General features: G+C 31.2%; 1 protein-coding gene across 2 annotated transcripts; it reads right to left on the bottom strand.

Moving 5' to 3' along the window:
- Nucleotides 1-316: 316 nt before the first annotated feature.
- On the bottom strand, nucleotides 317-22808 carry LOC139481137 (uncharacterized). Of its 2 annotated transcripts, XR_011654565.1 has the most exons (8): nucleotides 22667-22808; nucleotides 19296-20614; nucleotides 18747-18795; nucleotides 15069-15319; nucleotides 13199-13344; nucleotides 7513-7664; nucleotides 4105-6732; nucleotides 317-4005 (listed from the first exon to the last, which is right to left on the bottom strand). XR_011654565.1 is itself a non-coding variant. In XM_071264248.1 (7 exons), the coding sequence occupies exons 1-7, from the start codon at nucleotides 22707-22709 to the stop codon at nucleotides 6041-6043; spliced, it is 2652 nt and encodes an 883-aa protein (XP_071120349.1). In that variant the 5' UTR covers nucleotides 22710-22808; the 3' UTR covers nucleotides 317-6040. The 2 variants fall into 2 exon arrangements, 1 of the variants encoding a protein (XP_071120349.1); XM_071264248.1 differs by having other exon boundaries at nucleotides 317-6732.
- Nucleotides 22809-23335: the final 527 nt, after the last annotated feature.

The raw sequence follows: 23335 nt of genomic DNA, 5'->3' as shown, positions 1-23335 counted from the left end.
CAAGACAACATCAACGATTTTACACATCATTTTTTGTTGGAATGTGATGAACATATGTGTTCCTGAGAAAAACTATTGACCTCATTTTCAGTGGTTATTTTTTTTATAGAAGAGTAAATCTTAATCAAATCCTTCATCAAAAGAACCTCACCTAAATTCCAAACGAAATTTGTTCTAGCAATGTGAGAGGCTGTTTAAACTTCTCAAATGAAAGTTTTCCTGTATATACCATGGAACAGCAGAAATAATAGGTAAACAGACATGACAGACAGGTTTCAACATTGGTAAGGATATAAAAGAAACATAATCCAAATGATTTGATTCAATATTTTAATAAAATTGTACAGAACAGAAGAGGTTACATTCATTTCTATCAAAAAACCTATAAAAGTAATTTACCAACACATTTGTAGGGAACAAAATTCTTGTACATCAGATTATATAAGCTAGTAAAATTTGATAGGATGCAATGCTGTAACTGATTATAATTAAATCAATAAAAATTTAAATTCTTAACAACAACTTAACAAACATATCAAACATCTGGCAGTATGGTACAGTCAAATACCACATCTGATGTCTGGAAAGAACATACCTGATCATGTACTGATTACTCATTCAATATTGTGATTTCATTTATTTTTGATAGTACATGTACCAAATTTTCTTGGTACAGGAACAAATTGTTTGATAATTTTCATACTAAATAATTATTTTGTGGTTTTTAAATTTCATCTTTACAAGGCTTTTGGAAATGTTTATGTTATTGAACATTTAAAGTTGTGTTTTACCCCTGCAAACAGAACAGATAATAAATAAGTTCCCAACAGAGTTATGAATCCATAATAAATATAGATGTGTATTATTATGGTGTGTATAACAAGTTCATACAAGTTTTAAAGAGTCTGATATAATTATCGAGCTTGATACATGTATCAATTTTATTTGTGTTATAAATATTCTAATGGTTATATAATTAGAATCCTTATAACTTTGTTATACTTAGGTAATATCCATATTAATTGAAAACCTCAACACTCAAATAGTACTTAATAACCATACTATTAAATTACAAACTACAGACATAACATTATATAATAATAAATTCAAATTCACAATTGCATGCATGGTTTAACAATTATATTTTGTGAATCCACTGTACTTTGGACTTAATAAAATATAATATTCCTTATTGCATTGATGTCATACACAATCATTCTATTCCAGATAGTCCTATCAACATCTGTCAAGGAATACATTGGACTTTATGATACATAATGTCCACAATAAAAATAGGTGTCATACACAAACATTCTGCTCAATATATTCATGATATTCTGAGCTATCATCATCTTTCTGAGAATTCATTTGACTATATCCATAATTGCATTGAAGTCTTACACAAACATTCTGCTCAATAACCACACCTATCTACATCTTTCAAGGAATACATTGGACTTTAAATACATAATAACCACACTTTTATTGATGACTTATACAAACATTCTACTCCATGGCCTGAATTATAGAAATGAGTGCATGAAATTTTATTATATAAAAGCAAAAATGAAAAATAATAACCTAAGGTTTAAAGGTAAGATGTTTCTAGTGCCTATTGTGAAGAAAAAACAAACTTGCTCATAATTCAATGATTTCTGCAAATTTTAATTATTACAGGAATTTCAAAATAATGCTGATAAATTAATTAGAAGAGGTAGAGTGAAATAAGAAAGTTTCCATAATTTCAGCAGATAAACAAAAGTATGGTAGTTTTTCTTTAGGATATGTGGCTGGATTCATCACTATTCATGGGATACTTACTTTCATAGATTTTGTGGCTTGACTTCACTTGTATAAACAGCAAATTATAAAGAAGTAACCCTAGGACAATGGACATAACTCTTACACATCGCTAGAACTCTTGTTCCAACATTTTCATGAATAGATTGCAAGCTTCTAAGTAAGACAGATTATTTGTCATTTGTTTCACATGCAGTTGAAATGGGTAATTACAAATGCAGTTGAAGAGTAACTCCCTTTAACCCAGGTTTTGTGGGCAAAACATAAAAATTCCAGTGTGCTTAGATAAAACCACAAAATAAGGTATCCACAAATAAACAATTTTTCCTCTATCCCCCAACAATAAATGAAGTCTACATCGGCTGTACATTCTATAAAACACAATCACTCGTAACTTTAGAAAACTTTTTATAACATATACCCAACTCTAAAAATTAAAAAACATCTGGGGAAAACCACTTGCTACATAATTAGTTTATTCATTACATCGATACTGAATGAATCTGTGCATTAACCACCGCACTACCCCCACCCCCCCCCCCCCCCAAAAAAAAATATATAACATAACAAAATCAAAACACCTTTAAGAATACTACCTTGTGTATATATTGACAAAATGGTATGCATTTAAATTAAATGAAAGTATGAGATTAGCATCTTTACATAACATTGTGACATTGAACTTATAATATAAAAAAATTCACGAAACAATTCTATCAAAAGCTTCCTTTAGATTCTCTCTTATTTTAGTCTTACTTGTTCAAAACATTTTTTTTTCTTTCTATCAAATTTAACATGTGCTGCTTGCATAGCCTTTAAAGTTCCTAAAATCTTACTTAATTGCTAATGAAGAAATGTCATAATGAGTTCAAAATATTCTAAACTGTTTTTCTGTAGTAAAAATAAGATGTTAATGAAAAAAACATGATGAAAAATATAAAATGACATGTACACTGTGCATTATACTAAAAGATTATGTTTCATTTCAACAAAAAGTGAGTTTCTGGGCTAACAATCTCACTGAAGGGCAATACACATAGCCCCAAGATCAGATATAGCTGAGAAAACATCCTCAAGTTAAAAAAACCAAAGAGATATTTCTATTTTCCTTTGCCACATCAAAGACATTGGCATATGACCTCATTGTGTACCATTCAACTTGTCTACAAACAACCTTTTTCTGACCAGTCGCTTGAGATAGAAAATATTTACAGAATAAGATCAAAGCAACAATTCAAGAAAATAGCAATAATGTTCCGTATATATATATGAGAAAGAACTGGAAGGTCATGTGATAACTTGATGTCTCATATACAAATATTGAGTAAATTCAATCACACATTTATCAACATAATGTGTATTTGTATATGAGATTATATTTTTGTATTCCTGCTAGATTCTTCGGAGATAAAGGTCTTTAACTTAACAAAAATGACACTTTTGTTCAATACTGTTAAGTTTCAATAATGAAATCTGTTACATTAAAATAAAATCAATTGATTGTTGATGTTCAATGCTACTTTCAGCACTATTGCCTTATTGTGGCAGTCAGTTTATATAAGGGGACGAGGCAGAGATGTCTGGAGAGAACTTAACTGACCAGTAGAAAAATGACAATCATAATTATGATTGTATCCAAATGTTGCTGCCATATGCAGGGTTCAAATTCACAACCTCTGTGTTGACAGGCTAGTGAAACTGTTAATGAACTACCCTGTAACCAAGGCCCTAAGATCACTAAGATAAAAATGTAAAAATGTAAATGATAAAATGATGTTCTACCCTCCAAACAACATATATGTGTACATGTATTTGACAAGCATAATTCCTTTGATCATGACCTGAATATTGACAATAATGATCACTGACCAATTTTTACCCCTTAAAGTCCACTCAAATGCAGGTGTAAGTACATCACTCTATTTTCCAAAGGAAAAACCTGTTGAACATGCTATTACTGACGATTATTTAAATCATATTGGTTTTAAATGTAGGTTCCTTTTATCCTTGAGTTTCGGAGAAGCTATTCAGAGAAACACAATCTTATACCTGCCCAGTCATAACCCATTCAAACTGTTTTGGGGAAATTCATTCATAAGTGAATGCTTTATACACTGGATTGACTGTCTAAGCTAATTATAGAATGACACTTTTCTGCATTTCAGACTTCTCTTTTTTTACCCCTGACACCAATAAAGTTATAAACTTCAAAATTTGGAAGATAATAATTTTTGCACACATTTTCTGACGCAAACAAAACTGAACAAAAGAATGAAGTGAACCTCTGATAAGTAATAACTAGACTTTTCATCTGCAGAATAATATGTATATTGATTGATTGGTACTTAACGCCACTTTCAGGGCTTCTGTGATATTTCATGGAGATCAGCTGATGGAAAAAGCCAAAGTACAGCAGTGGTGAAATAAGATGACAGGAATCCAGTTTACTGTACTATAAATTGCTAATGTGTACTGTAAATTGCTGATGGATTCCTGATATATGATTTTATTTTATAATACATGTCAGTTGACAACAATACCTGGTGTACACGATACACAGTGACACACATATTATAGTTATGATATATGAGAATTTATAACACACCTGGTGAAGGGGGATATACATATGACAATCTATGACAGTGAAATACTATAACAAGTGGAATGAAATTAAATACATGTATATATGTATGGGACTATTTATTGCCCTGAAAGGAAACAAAGTGCAGACTAAACTATACAAGAGTGCTGCTATAAAAGCAAAAGATATACATATGGCACCTCATTTAATCTCCTATAACTATCATGATCTTGTAAACACTCATTTAATAGCATGATATTTTACCTCTATTATCAGAACCTAAAAAGAGAATTGTAGTATTGCATGACTATCCAAGTAGACCAGAACTATTGAAAGTATGTTCAAAATTATTAGTTTTTTCATAAAATTTTACTACTATGTGAATTTTTGTGATTGTATCTACCTGATCAAAAAAGACTGTTGGCCATGTTGTTTCAATATATAATAGGTAATACATAATTTGTAAAAAAAAACTACCAATAATTACAATTTTTGTTTGGCATAGTTGCAAATCCTTTGCAATCTGCAATGGTTTAAGCCTTATTGATGCGAATTACATCTGCCATATATATACATTTTATATGTACTAATAAATAAAGTATTGACCAATAACCTATGTCAGATCAGATATCTTACACAATGTCATATTTACTATGTATCACATTCACATCACAATTTATCACATCTTTTAAACTGCATATATACAGCAAATAAAGGTTATAAAACAGTAATAAATATATACACTGTCAATTCAGAAACTATTTTTCTCATTGCGGTTAGGTGAATATTGCTATAATTAGAACTCACAATCTCACCTCGATACATACCCATACCGTATATCTATATGCAGATTTGCATGAAATCGCAATAATTGATTTTGGCTTTTTTGTCCATTCTACAAAAATGGCAATAGTAATGCAAACAATAATTTCTGAATTGACAGTCATTTAAATCAATGGAATAATCAACAGCACTATCATCATTTGTACTTGTAATTCCTCATCTTTTATGTGGAATAACACTAAATATTACTATTGGTTCACGTCATACATTCATGATTGCTGATCTTATTCTCGTTGTTGGCACATATGTAATTCTAACATAATTCTACTGTTACTGTACTTGCTTATTTATTTCATTCCCTCTCCATTAAACGCACCCTATTTCATTACAATAAAATTCAAAGTACTTAAAAATATGTCAAACTGTTTCAAAGACTTGTTTTGTTTTAGTATAGAGAAATTGATTCACTGTTTTTTGTTATTATCTTGCACTTAAATTGCTAGGGAGTCTCAATTTTAAATATGTGAAATATGTTAAATTAAGAAAATATAATCATTAGGCACAATTTCATATGGCCGTTTTTAGACAAATTTTCAGCATCATTAATTTTCAAAAAAATTTCATTCACATTATTGGTTCTATCAACAAGAAAAGATCCTCATTTCTGTACTTTTAAAGATCAATAATCATCATAAAATATCACTTAACAAAAACAAAAGTAACAGCAAAACAATCATGATATAACTGTGAATGTATCAATAAGTTCAACCTTTTTAACTGAATTCATCCTCCATAAAAAGAACAGGAAATAGTTTCATACACTCACTAACAGTAGTAACATCCATGTGATCGTCATGTGATCTTCTTTACAACCAATCATTCACTCAGTATGTTATATTCTATCAAATACTCAGGATAAGCCTGAGCACTATCAAATATAACAAATATTTTAGGGGCATGAATGTGATCCACACACGAGTCATAATACCTCCCTGACGGATCATCAGCAAACAAAGGAGGAGGCTTTCTATAATTAGCATTTCCACCGGTATATTTTCCAACAAGGACTCGACTGAGAATCATTCTATGCATGGGTTTTTCTTCCTGTATTTCTGGCATAACCATTGGTGGAGGAGGATTTGATTGGTAGACAACTTGTGGTTGCCCATATTGTGAATTAACAATGACAGAAGGTGATTGAGAACCAACTGCCCTTTGTCCACTAGCACCATTGTTTTGTGTTGAGACTTGTTGTCCAGCCTGTATGTTGGTGTAAAGTAAACAGTTACCCTGGGATGTATTCGATGAAGTACTAGGACGTGTGTATACTCTTAATTGTTGGAAATTTTGTGATGAACTATTATTATTTGGCTGTTGTCCAAATTGTCCTGGTCCTGGGTTCATTGATAGAGGGTTCACGATTATTGGAACCATTAAACCTGTCCCTCCATGTATATGGAAATGAGCTGGAGGGGGAACGGGCATGAACGGTCTCGGCAATCGATTACGTCTGGTTGGTTTGTCTGTGTACTGATGTGAATAGTTGGCATTTACAGCAAAGTAACAACCTGAAAAAGAGGAATTTTATTTAAGCCATTTTTACGCTAAAATCTAAATAACAAAGACTATGTAAAATACAGAACAAGATGAAAATCACGGTAGTAAAATTGTGATTTTTTAATAACTACACAAAAATTTACAATTTTTAAACCTTATTTGTCTTATAGAAACCTTAGGATAAAATACCCTACAAAAACTTACAAAATGATTCAAACCTAGACTCTTAGAGATTGCATTGTGAATAAATATATGAGTTTATAGTATACAAAGTCACATCAAATTGAAACATGAATATCAGGGTATATATACATGCATAATAAATAATTTACATGAGATTGGCTGGAAAGAATCTAAAGCATGTTCACCTCACTAAACTTTGTTGTTTGAACTCTCAAAAGTAGAGTTGAGGCCTGTTTAATATAGGTATAGTGACAAAATAAACATTTTGATGAATTCCTGTATGCAACTGTTTTTGTGTTGATCATGACTATTAAAGTAAGTCGCAAAAAAAACCCAAAAAAACATGGAACCCTGTGTCGCATCGGTGATTACTCAGGTCAGTGTAAAAGCGCCATGTTGATAGTCAAAAAGAAAGTCTATATACTGATAAAAATACAGAAATAGCCAAAAATTTGAACTTTTTCTTAAAATGCAATTTTTTGTTATCAAAGATTATTTGATCTCGAGGAAGCTCTTGTCAAAGTTTCAAAAACATTCAGCATGGTCAGAATTGGTTAAAATTAAAAATTATTGACTTGTGAAAATGTTTTATATATAGTTAATTTCACCTTGACCATAGACTGTTCCATTTTTTCCACAGACTCTCCAATCAAATCCTTTCTTACATATTGATTCAACAATTGCTGCTTGAGTGCCATGGAACAGTTTTCTTTCTTCAACATCAATTCCATCATTCTCTTGAATCATTTCAGATCTTTTTCTACAAAGATAAATTTTATGCCTATTAAAAACAAATATATTCAGTGTTTTTAAGAGAATCAAATATTTTTTTCTAATTCATGACAATGACACGTGTAAATATTTATTCTTTAAACTGAATACACCAGTACTCAAAGAAACTACCATACAGTTAAAACAGTCAAACATTCATGCTTGGCAGATAGACACTTATTGGCAACAATATCTGGTAAAAGGATTATCCCAAATTTTCCTTTAAGTTACTATTTTGTGTTTACCTTATTACCAAACATGAGCTAAATACTGAATAAAGAGTGAAAATCAAAACAATTTACAAAGAAGAATGGTAGTTTATCTATGGTAGTTTATCTACATTTTAAAAACAACAGATTTTTCTAAATATGGTTTTAGTAAGTTAGATGAATAATAGCTGTTTTCTGACCAAATGTACAACAGTATTTCAATGAATATCAGGAAGACTGGCTGATTGAAGTTTTCTTACATTTAATTAGATGGAGATCAGCATTTAACAATGTTTAATAGTATCATACAGACAGTTATTCATATATTGCTCTTCATTATTGAATTTTTTCAAATGCTGTAATTTGAATACAAATTTGTCATTATATGATGGTCAGGCATCACAACCAGTAATTATTTAAGGGGTGGTAGACTTTGCTGTTTAGATTTTTGAAAACCGCTTTTAAATTCAATCACAACTTATTTACTATACTTGGGTGGATTACGAGCTTGACAGTCGATTTTATATCAATTACACATAAATGAGAGGATAATAGAGCAAAGTCAAATTTGGCAATGTTTTATTCAAGGGGTAACAATCTGCTTTATCACCCTTTCAGATATGTGTTGTTTACTTTATAATCTATTATACTGAGGTTCTGTCATTATGTCTTTATAACAGCAAAATAAAAGTAATAAACTATGATATCATGTTCATAACAATAATAAACTGCTTTGCTGAGTGCAGCTGGATAGGTCGCAGAGGTCCAACCCTGAACAATTGGACCAAAAATGGACACAATATTCAAGCTTGATCATGACTGTTTATACAGGTCTGAATTTGGGTTGTAATTAAATATTTGACATATTATAGATTTCTGAATAAATGTATTCAAAGAACTTGAAATTGGTTATATGAATTAAATTTATATTCAATTAAAGATTTCTTACTGTTGTGCAATATACTGTTGTCAGAATATAAACAAATAAAGACACTGTTGTCAGACTATAAACAAATAAAGACACTGTTGTCAGACTATAAACAAATAAAGACACTGTTGTCAGACTATAAACAAACAAAGACACTGTTGTCAGACTATAAACAAATAAAGACACTGTTGTCAGACTATAAACAAATAAAGACACTGTTGTCAGACTATAACAAACAAAGACACTGTTGTTAGACTATAAACAAATAAAGACACTGTTGTCAGACTATAAACAAATAAAGACACTGTTGTCAGACTATAACAAACAAAGACACTGTTGTCAGACTATAAACAAATAAAGACACTGTTGTCAGACTATAAACAAACAAAGACACTGTTGTCAGACTATAAACAAACAAAGACACTGTTGTCAGACTATAACAAATAAAGACACTGTTGTCAGACTATAAACAAACAAAGACACTGTTGTCAGACTATAACAAACAAAGACACTGTTGTCAGACTATAAACAAATAAAGACACTGTTGTCAGACTATAAACAAATAAAGACACTGTTGTCAGACTATAAACAAATAAAGACACTGTTGTCAGACTATAACAAATAAAGACACTGTTGTCAGACTATAAACAAACAAAGACACTGTTGTCAGACTATAACAAATAAAGACACTGTTGTCAGACTATAAACAAATAAAGACACTGTTGTCAGACTATAAACAAATAAAGACACTGTTGTCAGACTATAACAAATAAAGACACTGTTGTCAGACTATAAACAAATAAAGACACTGTTGTCAGACTATAACAAACAAAGACACTGTTGTCAGACTATAAACAAACAAAGACACTGTTGTCAGACTATAACAAACAAAGACACTGTTGTCAGACTATAAACAAACAAAGACACTGTTGTCAGACTATAAACAAATAAAGACACTGTTGTCAGACTATAAACAAACAAAGACACTGTTGTCAGACTATAAACAAACAAAGACACTGTTGTCAGACTATAACAAATAAAGACACTGTTGTCAGACTATAACAAATAAAGACACTGTTGTCAGACTATAAACAAACAAAGACACTGTTGTCAGACTATAACAAACAAAGACACTGTTGTCAGACTATAACAAACAAAGACACTGTTGTCAGACTATAAACAAACAAAGACACTGTTGTCAGACTATAAACAAATAAAGACACTGTTGTCAGACTATAAACAAATAAAGACACTGTTGTCAGACTATAAACAAATAAAGACACTGTTGTCAGACTATAAACAAATAAAGACACTGTTGTCAGACTATAAACAAATAAAGACACTGTTGTCAGACTATAAACAAATAAAGACACTGTTGTCAGACTATAAACAAATAAAGACACTGTTGTCAGACTATAACAAACAAAGACACTGTTGTCAGACTATAAACAAATAAAGACACTGTTGTCAGACTATAAACAAATAAAGACACTGTTGTCAGACTATAAACAAACAAAGACACTGTTGTCAGACTATAAACAAATAAAGACACTGTTGTCAGACTATAAACAAATAAAGACACTGTTGTCAGACTATAAACAAACAAAGACACTGTTGTCAGACTATAACAAATAAAGACACTGTTGTCAGACTATAAACAAACAAAGACACTGTTGTCAGACTATAAACAAATAAAGACACAGACTATAAACAAATAAAGACACTGTTGTCAGACTATAAACAAATAAAGACACTGTTGTCAGACTATAAACAAATAAAGACACTGTTGTCAGACTATAACAAACAAAGACACTGTTGTTAGACTATAAACAAATAAAGACACTGTTGTCAGACTATAAACAAATAAAGACACTGTTGTCAGACTATAACAAACAAAGACACTGTTGTCAGACTATAAACAAATAAAGACACTGTTGTCAGACTATAAACAAACAAAGACACTGTTGTCAGACTATAAACAAACAAAGACACTGTTGTCAGACTATAACAAATAAAGACACTGTTGTCAGACTATAAACAAACAAAGACACTGTTGTCAGACTATAACAAACAAAGACACTGTTGTCAGACTATAAACAAATAAAGACACTGTTGTCAGACTATAAACAAATAAAGACACTGTTGTCAGACTATAAACAAATAAAGACACTGTTGTCAGACTATAACAAATAAAGACACTGTTGTCAGACTATAAACAAACAAAGACACTGTTGTCAGACTATAACAAATAAAGACACTGTTGTCAGACTATAAACAAATAAAGACACTGTTGTCAGACTATAAACAAATAAAGACACTGTTGTCAGACTATAACAAATAAAGACACTGTTGTCAGACTATAAACAAATAAAGACACTGTTGTCAGACTATAACAAACAAAGACACTGTTGTCAGACTATAAACAAACAAAGACACTGTTGTCAGACTATAACAAACAAAGACACTGTTGTCAGACTATAAACAAACAAAGACACTGTTGTCAGACTATAAACAAATAAAGACACTGTTGTCAGACTATAAACAAACAAAGACACTGTTGTCAGACTATAAACAAACAAAGACACTGTTGTCAGACTATAACAAATAAAGACACTGTTGTCAGACTATAACAAATAAAGACACTGTTGTCAGACTATAAACAAACAAAGACACTGTTGTCAGACTATAACAAACAAAGACACTGTTGTCAGACTATAACAAACAAAGACACTGTTGTCAGACTATAAACAAACAAAGACACTGTTGTCAGACTATAAACAAATAAAGACACTGTTGTCAGACTATAAACAAATAAAGACACTGTTGTCAGACTATAAACAAATAAAGACACTGTTGTCAGACTATAAACAAATAAAGACACTGTTGTCAGACTATAAACAAATAAAGACACTGTTGTCAGACTATAAACAAATAAAGACACTGTTGTCAGACTATAAACAAATAAAGACACTGTTGTCAGACTATAACAAACAAAGACACTGTTGTCAGACTATAAACAAATAAAGACACTGTTGTCAGACTATAAACAAATAAAGACACTGTTGTCAGACTATAAACAAACAAAGACACTGTTGTCAGACTATAAACAAATAAAGACACTGTTGTCAGACTATAAACAAATAAAGACACTGTTGTCAGACTATAAACAAACAAAGACACTGTTGTCAGACTATAACAAATAAAGACACTGTTGTCAGACTATAAACAAACAAAGACACTGTTGTCAGACTATAAACAAATAAAGACACAGACTATAAACAAATAAAGACACTGTTGTCAGACTATAAACAAATAAAGACACTGTTGTCAGACTATAAACAAATAAAGACACTGTTGTCAGACTATAAACAAATAAAGTTATTAACTTTATTCTCAATGTCATATTTAAAATTTATGAAAATAAGGAAGATTACATCGATAGCTATAAATAATTCACCAAATTTTCATGAGAACTGCTGATAGCATTTTTAAGTTATTGCCCAAAAAACTGGAAAATCCACCCTTTTTTAATTAACAGAAATGAAAAAAATCAAAAATTTATAAAATTCTAAAAGTAGCTTACATCAACAAATATAAACAAATCACCAAAGTTTCCTGAGAACTGCTGAAAGCATTTTCTAGTTACATGCATTGTCAGAAAACTGGAAAATCACCCTTTTTTAGGAATAAAACCCTGTAAATCTGAAACCTAAAATCTAAAATTTATAAAAATCAAAAGGGAGCCCTTGTCAATAGATATAGACAATTCATCAAAATATCTTGCAAGTTGGTGAAAGCATCCTTGAGTTAAAGTCGGAAAACGGGAAAATCACCCCTTTTTTAATGAATAAAACCCCAAAACTCGGAAACAGTAAATCTGAAATTTATAAAAAACGAAAGGGAGCTCACGTCAATAGATATACATAATTCACCGAAGTTTCATGCATATTGGTTAAAGTATTTTTGAGTTAATGTCCGACATGTTGATGACAGACGGTCAAGGTATACCATAATACATCCCGTAAATGGGAATATTAAAAGGTCTGAGGCTAAATGATAGAACACTGGGATTGTTTTAAAATTATTGATTTAAATTAATTTCTCTGTCCTATACATCATTGATTTTTTAATTGAGCAACACAAGAGGGTTATATTAAAAATATTGTAAATCCCATTTGAAGGAGTGAATTATCACCTTTGGATTCACCATTCAAAATTTTGCATTTTTTCATAAAGTATAATTATGAAATTTGTCTATTGCAAAAGACAATAAGTATTGTTGCCCTTCAAGCAGTTGTTTGTGTTGTTGAATTGCTGTCTCATTGACACATACAATTATCTTGCACATGACCTTATCCATAGTTATCAAACAAAATAATTACTTACACATTAAAAAATTGCCAGAGTATAGGGTTTTGAATTCTGGAAACTTTACAAATATCAGCTAAGGGGAATTTCATTGATTCATGGAACTTAAATACCACATCTACATATTCTGGAGATTCGGGTTCCAAGGCAACTAAATCATGTGTCTGTAAATAGAAATAAAGAAACAATCAATAAATGCTATTCATGTGTCAAGTGTCAATAAGCATTTTGTAATTTTATCATAGTGCTAACAACATGAACAATATATTCTCTGACTGAACTAAAAGATTTTGTTAAAAAAAAATCTTTTGCAAGAATGTGCTGTTTTATAAATTTTGGAATCAGAAATGATTTGACACAACATAGGTTTCTGACACAGAATGAATGTGGTCTAAGAACTTAAACTTAAAAACTTAAAATTTTTAAATTGGACATTTACCTACATGTATTATTCTTGTCATGATTAAGAACAAGCACAAAGAGGGATACATGTAACTCCATTTATTCAATTTTACTTGTTTTCCTCTTTCATCATGCTCATCTCGAAAATTGTGTTTACATGTAGATACAGAATAAATACTGTGTTAAAATTTAGATATTCTTTTGTCGTGATCCAGAAAAACATTTATTTATAAATCTATATTTTTCAAGACTATTAAGATATTACAATTGTGCAATTGAAAATTTCTTGCTATTGCGCAATATTGTGCAATTAGATATTTCTTGCTATTGCGCAATACTGTGCAATTGAAGATTTCTTCCTATTGCACAATACTGTGCAATTGAAGATTTCTTGCTATTGCGGAATACTGCACAATACTTAATATAATAATTTTGGACCCCGATTTTGACCAACTTGAAAACTGGGCTCATAATCAAAAATCTAAGTACATGTTTAGATTCAGCACATCAAAGAACCCCAAGAATTCAATTTTTGTTAAAATCAAGCTAAGTTTAATTTTGGACCCTTTGGACCTTAATGTAGACCAATTTGAAAACAGGACCAAAAATTAAGAATCTGAATACACGGTAAGATTTGGCATATCAAAGAACCCCAATAATTAATTTTTTAATGAAATCAAACAAAGTTTAATTTTGGACCCTTTTGGCCCCTAATTCGTTGGGACCAAAACTCCCAAAATCAATCCAAACCTTCCTTTTTTGATCATAGACCTTATGTTAAAATTTCATAGATTTCTGTTAACCTATACTAAAGTTATTGTGCGAAAACCAAGAAAAATGCTTATTTGGGCCACTTTTGGCCCCTTATTCCTCAACTGTTGGGACCAAAACACCCAAACTGAATCCCAACCTTCCTTTTATGGTCATAAACCTTGTGTTTAAATTTCATAATTTTCTATTTACTTTTACTAAAGTTAGAGTGCAAGAACCAAATGTCTTCGGATGACAACGACGAAGACGACGCCAACGTGATACTTTTCAATTTTAGCGGTCGTATAATAATAACATGTTAATTTCATGGAATATCCGAATCATGTGCATTCTGATCTGGAATTTTCAAAATCATGAGGTGAAATTGGTAAATTTTGTGTAAAACGAGAGTGATAAACTTCTACTTTGTACTGTATTAGACCAATGTCCTAGGATGATAATCTCAACCACTTTGATGTGGTGAGCGCTGCCATTTATATTGCCATATATGAAATTAACAGTGATCAACACACAAGTTAGTATTGAAAGAAAACTATTAAGAGTCCATTTATAGATTTAACATGTTCAGCTCATTGTGCCCCAAAAATATATTACCCTGTTATTCATTTATTCCATGTTTTCGAAATGTAAATAGTATATTTAATTATATAAACTGTTACATGGCTTTGCCTTGCATGTTAATGTTATCCTTTTTATATTTTGGTTAAAATGATACCTTTTTCCTGTCCATCACAGTCCAGTTATCAGGTAGATCTTTATTTCTCTCCAGTTTATTGTCAGCTGTACAGCCTGTGGATCTATTTTCTGGTACAGACGGTACTTCTTGTGAGTTAATATTGTGTCCACTGTCCTCTGATGATGAGGCATTCTTAAGTATCATATTTGCAATATAGTCTATATAATCATCATCAAGTTTTGTCTCTAATATATCTACAACCATCTTTGGTAAAGACTGATTCAATTCACCTGAGAAAAAAAAGAACATGCCACAATGTGCATTCTTTAAATATGTTTATTGAATAAAGAACTTCAAAGCATGATAAGACATCCTATTTAAAGGAAATTAATATACAATGATAAATAATACATTTCAATTCCAAAACACCCTTTTTTAATCTAAAGAAAGGCATAAAAAGATTCATTCAAATTTTAAATTGGAGGCTATAATTGATTAGGTGGTGGGTATGTGGCTCCCGTTATTGCCTTTTAACACAAGACAATATTTCAGCTCATTGCAGTAAATTTAGTTTTCAAACTTTTTTATTTGTTATATAAGTTGCATAATTTAATTCAAACTTAATCTGTTTTTTGTGGTATTAAGTATTGTTATATTATAGTTCGTTTCTGTGTGTGTTACAATTTAACGTTGCGTCGTTTGTTTTCTCTTATTTTTGAGTGTAAATTGACATTGCGATAAGACGTGTCACGGTACTTGTCTATCCCAAATTCATGTATTTGGTTTTGATGTTATATTTAACAGGCTATTATTTGAACTTGGAATTATTTTTAATTATGGAATTTGCATAATTTCTTGTGTTTAAAAATTTTGATAAATTCCATGTAATATTTGGTATTATGATCTTTTGAGCGGTTAATAACACTTTCCATACAATGTATTTTGGTTAGATAGTGTTGTGCCCGGCACAGTACATTCTATTGAAAGTATACTATTTTCTTTGTAATATAAAGTGTTGTGCGCAGCACAGAACATTTCAGTACAGAATAAACGTGGAATTTATTGAAAATTTCAATAACAAGAAATCAAGCAAATTCCGCAGGGCGCAGCTTTATACGACCGCAGAGGTCGAACCCTGAACAGTTGGGGCAAGTATGGACAAAACATTCAAGCGTGATACAGCTCTGAATTTGGATTGTGATCAAATTTTTGACATTACATGGGTTTTTTTTACACAAAACAAATGTCAAGATTTTACAAATCAATTAAAGATTTCTTCTTCAAACTTTTTAAATCTAAAATTAAATAGTTGACACAGCATAGGTTTCTGACACAGAATGAATGTGGTCTAATGAACTTAAAAGTTTTTTTTTGCCTTTGAGCAATTCACTATGCTGTTGAATATTAATCCTCTCAAAAAAATGTTTGAAGAAATTTTCTTTTTATTTATGAAATCTGAAATGAGAAAAATTTAAACCCCCCCCCCCCTTTTTTTTCACATCCCCGTTTCCCTTTCTCCAAAACTGATATCAATTCAAATTTCTAATGGAGTTTGCAACAATAACTACTCTTTTAAATACATCATAAAATATTAAAATGTAAAATAAAGTGCTTGTTATCACTGAATGGTAAAGATTGGTTGGTAGTAAAAGTGAATATACATTGTTTATTGTATAAAACAATAAAAAAAACTTCATCAGCAACATTTTATACTGGCAAATTTCCAATGAAGTTATTTACATAAAGTTATTGGCAAATAAAAATAGAAAATGACATCATAGTCATGTCTGGCAAATGTCCAACATACATTATCTAAAAACATTTTAGATAAGATAAGGAAAAAAAGCTTCATCAGCAACATTTTATATTGGCAAATTTCCAATGAAGTTATTTACATAAAGTTATTGGCAAATAAAAATAGAAAATGACATCATAGTCATGTCTGGCAAATTTCCAACATATATTATCAACTTACTACTATTCTATACAAAGAAAGATAACTCCAATTGAAAATTAATTGCTATTGCACAATATTGTGCAATTAGATATTTCTTGCTATTGTGCAATACTGTGCAATTGAAAATTTCTTGCTATTGCACAATACTTGATATGGAATCCTGATTTGGACCAACTTGAAAACTGGGCCCATAATCAAAAATCAAAGTACATATTTAGATAAAGCATATCAAATAAGCCCAAGAATTTAATTTTTGTTAAAATCAAACTTAGTTTAATTTTGGACCCTTTGGACCTTAATGTAGACCAATTTGAAAACTGGACCAAAAATTAAGAATCTACATACACAGTTAGATTTGGCATATCAAAGAACCCATTTATTCAACTTTTGATGAAATCAAACAAAGTTTAATTTTGGACCCCCATTTGGACCAACTTGAAAACTAGGCCAATAATTAAAAATCTAAGTACATTTTTAAATTCAGCATATCAAAGAACCCCAAGGATTCAATTTTTGTTAAAATCAAACTAAGTTTGTTTGATTTTGGACCCTTTGGACCTTAATGTAGACCAATTTGAAAACGGGACCAAAAATTAAGAATCTACATACATAGTTAGATTCAGCATATCAAAGAACCCCAATTATTCAATTTTTGATGAAATCACACAAAGTTCAATTTTGGACCCTTTGGGCCCCTTTTTCCTAAACTGTTAGGACCAAAACTCCCAAAATCAAACCCAACCTTCCTTTTATGGTCATAAACCTTGTATTTAAATTTCATAGATTTCTATTTACTTATACTAAAGTTATTGTGTGAAAACCAAGAATAATGCTTATTTGGGCCCTTTTTTGGCCCTTAATTCCTAAACTGTTGGAACCAAAACTCCCAAAATCAATCCCAACCTTCCTTTTGTGGTCATAAACCTTGTGTCAAAATTTCATAGATTTCTATTCACTTAAACTAAAGTTATAGTGCGAAAACCAAGAAAATGCATATTTGGGCCCTTTTTGGCCCCTAATTCCTAAAATGTTGGGACCAAAACTCCCAAAATCAATCCCAACCTTCCTTTTGTGGTCATAAACCTTGTGTTAAAATTTCATTGATTTCTATTCACTTTTACTAAAGTTAGAGTGCGAAAACTAAAAGTATTCGGACGACGACGACGCCAACGTGATAGCAATATACGACGAAAAATTTTTCAAATTTTGCGGTCGTATAAAAATAATTCCAAGTTCAAATAATAGCCTGTTATTTGTTATTCTCGTGGGATTTTGTCTGATGCTTGGTCTGTTTCTGTGTGTGTTAGTTACATTGTAGTGTTGTGTCGTTGTTCTCCTCTTATATTTATGCGTTTCCCTCAGTTTTAGTTTGTTACCCTGATTTTGTTTTTTGTCCATGGATTTATGAGTTTGAACAGCGGTATACTACTGTTGCCTTTATTTATATAAGTTTCATAACATTTGATTGAGGCAAACTATAGTTAGAGAACAGGTACCCACTTTGGGACCTATGGACGGACGGATGTACAGACTAACAGGGTAAAACTTAGTGCCCCCCTCCACTACCATGACTTTGGCAGGCTGGCAAGGGCTTTCCAAATATGATGTGACAATGTAAAATCTAAAAGTCATTTTGAAAGAAAGTTGAACAAATTCATGCAAAGATTCTTCTCACTTTGTTTTACAATATTATATCATACATTTTCATATCTTTCTACATTATTTAGAAAGAATCATGTATGATATTGGTGCATACATACCAATTGGAAAGTAACTGTTACAGCCAGGTTTCAGACAATGTAAAGTTTCCTGAAAAAAACATTAAAAGGAGTTATTTAAATGATTACAATAATCATGATAATGGATTCATGTTTATATAAATGTCAGAATACTCTTTTGCATTATATACAATGTGCATGTACAATTGGCAAACTGTAGTTTCACCAGAACTATTTCATGCATTTGTATTAGAGTGATGTCTTGTTTTTTATTATGTTTTTAAACCAAACAAAATCATGTTGTCTTTATACATGTAATACATTTTATGTATAAATTGGTACATATACTTGAAACAACATTTTTCCTAATAATGAAGACTTCCAAAAAATTCTTTTATTTATTTAGTCTACTTTCATTTTCTAAATACAATATACTTAAAACATTTATGTAGCAAAATGAGAGGTTCCAACACATGTAAGTCCTATATCATGTATATATAAAAGGTGGATTTCAACCATATGTCCCCATACAAAAGCATTTATTATATTAAACAAAAAGGGGGGTTCCTTATATTTTTTAAAATAACCTACTTTTGCTTTTCCTGTCAATACAACCTTGACCTTTTCTTCCAGACATGTGGTACAAGAAGGATGGCCTTGAAGACAACGTGACAGTTTAAGACCGAGCAGAGACATCTGACATTGACTACACTTCTCACTTCCCCAGGATGATGATTGCGTCTCTTCACTACTCTGGTGATAAAGATATCGGGTTTGTTTCTTTGGAGGCAGTATTTTATCATCAGATTTTGATTTTAGATTTTGTTCAGATAATGTTCGTTTGATTCCAACAGCTGGAGGTGATGACTTTAATTCTTGGTCCCCAGATGATGTAGTTTTACACAATTTTGAATGTGATGACAAAGAATTGTTTGAACTATTTAGAAAATCAAGATCCTGAAGTAATTCATCACAAATATCAGTCACTGTTTTGTTGGGTGAGGATGAAAACGATGGATTACAAGTAACGGAATTTGTCCCTGATGTTGAAAGATTTGATTGAGTTGCATGGTCTGATGGGTTCCAAATCCCTTGTTGACTTTGCATTTTATCATGTGACTCTTTCAAAGTAAATGTTTGCTGATAATGCACACTATTGCATATTGTTTGTTGGGTCATAGATTGTGTTGATTGATCATTACTTTGATGCTGAGTTTGTTGTGGGCCTGCACTGGTCATAGAACTATATACTGACTGAGTGCAGTCTTGTTTGATCTGATAACTTGACGCTGAATCAATTGGTTGTAATGTTTGGTCATAAGTTTTTAAAATTCTTATCTGACTAGGCAGTTTTTTTCTTCCCTGTGTAGAATTTCCAGTAGATAAAATATCTGATATATTGAAAGACTGTGGTTTAGAGCAACAGTTTGATGGTTGTGTTTGGTCAGAGTTATATAGTCTTGGCATTGACAGTATACTTCCACCATTGTCTGGTCCTTTTATAGCGAATGGATCGTCGCTACCGGCATCTTCATCATCATCATCATCTTCATCGTAATCCTCTTCCGAGGATCCTTCTTCTGAACTGTCAGTGATGTCATCATATTTTGCTTTAGATGATAAATCCAGTGGAGCATGATCAATGGCTGACATTGAAGAATTTGTGTTTGAACATGGTGTCTGATCAACCGAAGGTGGTGTTGGATTGTCAGTTAAACGTAAAGTCAAATCTAAATTTGATGAAATACTCAGGCTGCGATTAAAACTTGTGTCACATGGTTTACTTTCAGACTTGATATTCTCTGCAGAGGGTTTCTCTTCTTCCTTAACATGAATTGTTTCTGAGACGAATATGATGTCTAAGTCTTCGTTTCTCTCTTCACGTAGAATCTCAACATCACTATCATCATCTACAAAATTGATAAAAAAAATATATAATTATCAGGATGGTAAAAATTAGTTTGACTCACTATAACTTTTTAATTCTAGTTCTATAATCATGAAGTTTAATCATTAATTGATGTTTTCAAAACGATTTTTAAAACTACACAATATACAATGATATATGCTAAAGCAAAATGGCATCATTGCATGAACCCATACTTGATTGGATGTCATATATGTGCCCTTTGAGTGGTGATTGCAGCGTCCTTGTACCCTGTAGAAGAATTGAAAAATAAACATTTATGACTTTTTCATATTTTATAACATCTTTTCTCTTTACACATTTACCATGTTTACATGCTTTATGTACAATGTAGTACATTTCTGTGTACAATGGTGTAATTACAGATCCATTTTGAAACATTGTTTCTGTCAAAAATTCTCAATACTAAAGTGCTAATTTTCAATATATCAACTTCAAGGACCATAACTTATGAACAGTAAAAGTGAAAATTGTTGATATCCATACGACCAAACAACCTTCATTATTTTGTTTAAATCAACATATTAAAATTTGAAATGCAGTGGTTGAACTATTGCCAGCTTGTCCTACTGCCATACATGTACTTCACTCAATCATTTAAACAAAATAATTTTTCTGCAAAGTGACAGTATTACATATTTGACAAAATGGAACTTTAATATCTGTTTAAACATGTTAAAGGTAATGTATTTATTCATCATGTTCATATCTAACATGTCTAAAGGATTCTGAAAGCCCACATGTTGTCTTATATTTATTACTTCTTCATGTTCTTTCTCTTCATACGCATGATAAGGGATTCTGTGGTCAGCTAGTCCAAATAATTATAATGTCTTGCAAGGCTATTTTATTATTTTTCTGGTCAGTGGTCAGCCAATTCAGATATTAGTTACCGTATATTTGTACATGTTGTACAATGCTGTATCCCAAAAAGAATTGACACATGGGTCATGAAATTTGTGGAACTATCATCTCTTTTAAATATATAGGTTAAAATAACTGGAGATATAAAGTTAGTCTAACTGGTTAATTAAGGTAAGATCTTCTTACATGTACAATGTACAAATGTATACCCTGCGGCTTGGAAATGATTTATTTTCAAAATATTGGTGCTGCGAGCAACTTCTTCATGAACATACTAATGTCTGTAAGTGCCTGATATTCAATTAAATATATCATGAGGTATGACCAGGTGAAGGGTTCACCCTAATATGTCTAGGTGTAATGTACAAGGATCTCGGACACAGGGTTTACGAGTGTAAGAAGAAGAGGTTGAACACAATAGTGGACCTGTGAGCTGGTTAAATGGATGGTTGTGAAATTGATCGACTTATCATGCTTCTGGATGATCTTCTTTGACTCAGTCAATTAGATCCAGAGTTTGTAAGGGTTTAAATACACCTTATTGCTATTAGTCCGCCATTACTGTATTAGATCATACAGGTTCCCGTAAAATTTTGACGTCATAAAGCAAAATATCTGACGCCACAATCATGACAATGGAAAAGTGATTGTTATTGACGTCAAAAGTTCAAGCGGCCAGATTAGCGATAAGGTGTATCCCCTGGTATACATACCATCCATATAATTTCACATGCAACAAAAATCTGTGAAATACAAATTGCTTCCATCATTCATTTTTTTCATTTTGGATTTGATTAAATCAGAATTTAGTACAATTGAAACTTTCTCCTTACCAATCAATGCAATCAATGTTGAAAATTATCAATATCAGCTGATTACTCGTTCCCTTGTTTCATGTCGTTTTGGGCAAATTGCACAATGGTTGAATGGGCATCAGTGAACTGGTGACTATTTTACGATTGTTAATCCTCGGGTATGTCTAAAACCAATGAGAGGAAACTGATTGATGTTTTAGACTCAAATGTTGTGCGTGATTCATTCTAATTGATCAGTTATTGTTTATTTTCATTTCCTCGCACGAGTTGACATCAAGAGATAAATCGCAAAAATGACCATCCCTTCACCACTCTTATCTTGAAACTTACTTGTTCAAAACTTAATATTTACTTACTGTCTGAATCAATTAATATAGGGGTGTCTATTGAGGAAGTCATAATGTTCCCCTATGTAATAAAACCCCAAATATTTTGGATTTTTTCTTCCGAGAAAATTCAATCATTTTACAGGAAGTTAGTTATGTCACGTGATACCTATGACATACTTGGCGGTCGTTACAAATACCCAAAATTCGACAGTTTTCAATAATTTATATATCTTTATTTATGTTTGACCAGAGACATATAATACATTGTATAATATGTCTCTGGTTTGACCATGTTGACCTATAATGGTATACTTTTACAAAATGTGACTTGGATGATAGAGTTGTGTCATTGGCACTCATACCACATCATCTTATATATATATATATATTTGTAGCATATTATCTTGTAAATTGTGATATATATATGAAAAACTACCATGAGGATACATTAGTTTACTAAAAAAATATTACACCAGGGTTTTTAATATCACAAACTAGTCAAAACATTTACCATCGGTATAAGGACACCATTCGTAAATATAGCTCAACGTGCAGACTTCTTATACGTTCAGGTATTTCACATCTATTTTTTTTTATGGAAATATTCTTTATAAAGCACAACAATGTCAGTATTCACCGGCCTCAGCAACTAACAAAACCTTTTATAGACTTATTAAGAAGAGATATAGTTATGAT

This window comes from Mytilus edulis, chromosome 7, assembly GCF_963676685.1.
Source record: "Mytilus edulis chromosome 7, xbMytEdul2.2, whole genome shotgun sequence".
NCBI classification, from domain to species: Eukaryota; Metazoa; Mollusca; class Bivalvia; order Mytilida; family Mytilidae; genus Mytilus; species Mytilus edulis.
This window is presented reverse-complemented; position numbering and strand designations above follow the sequence as displayed.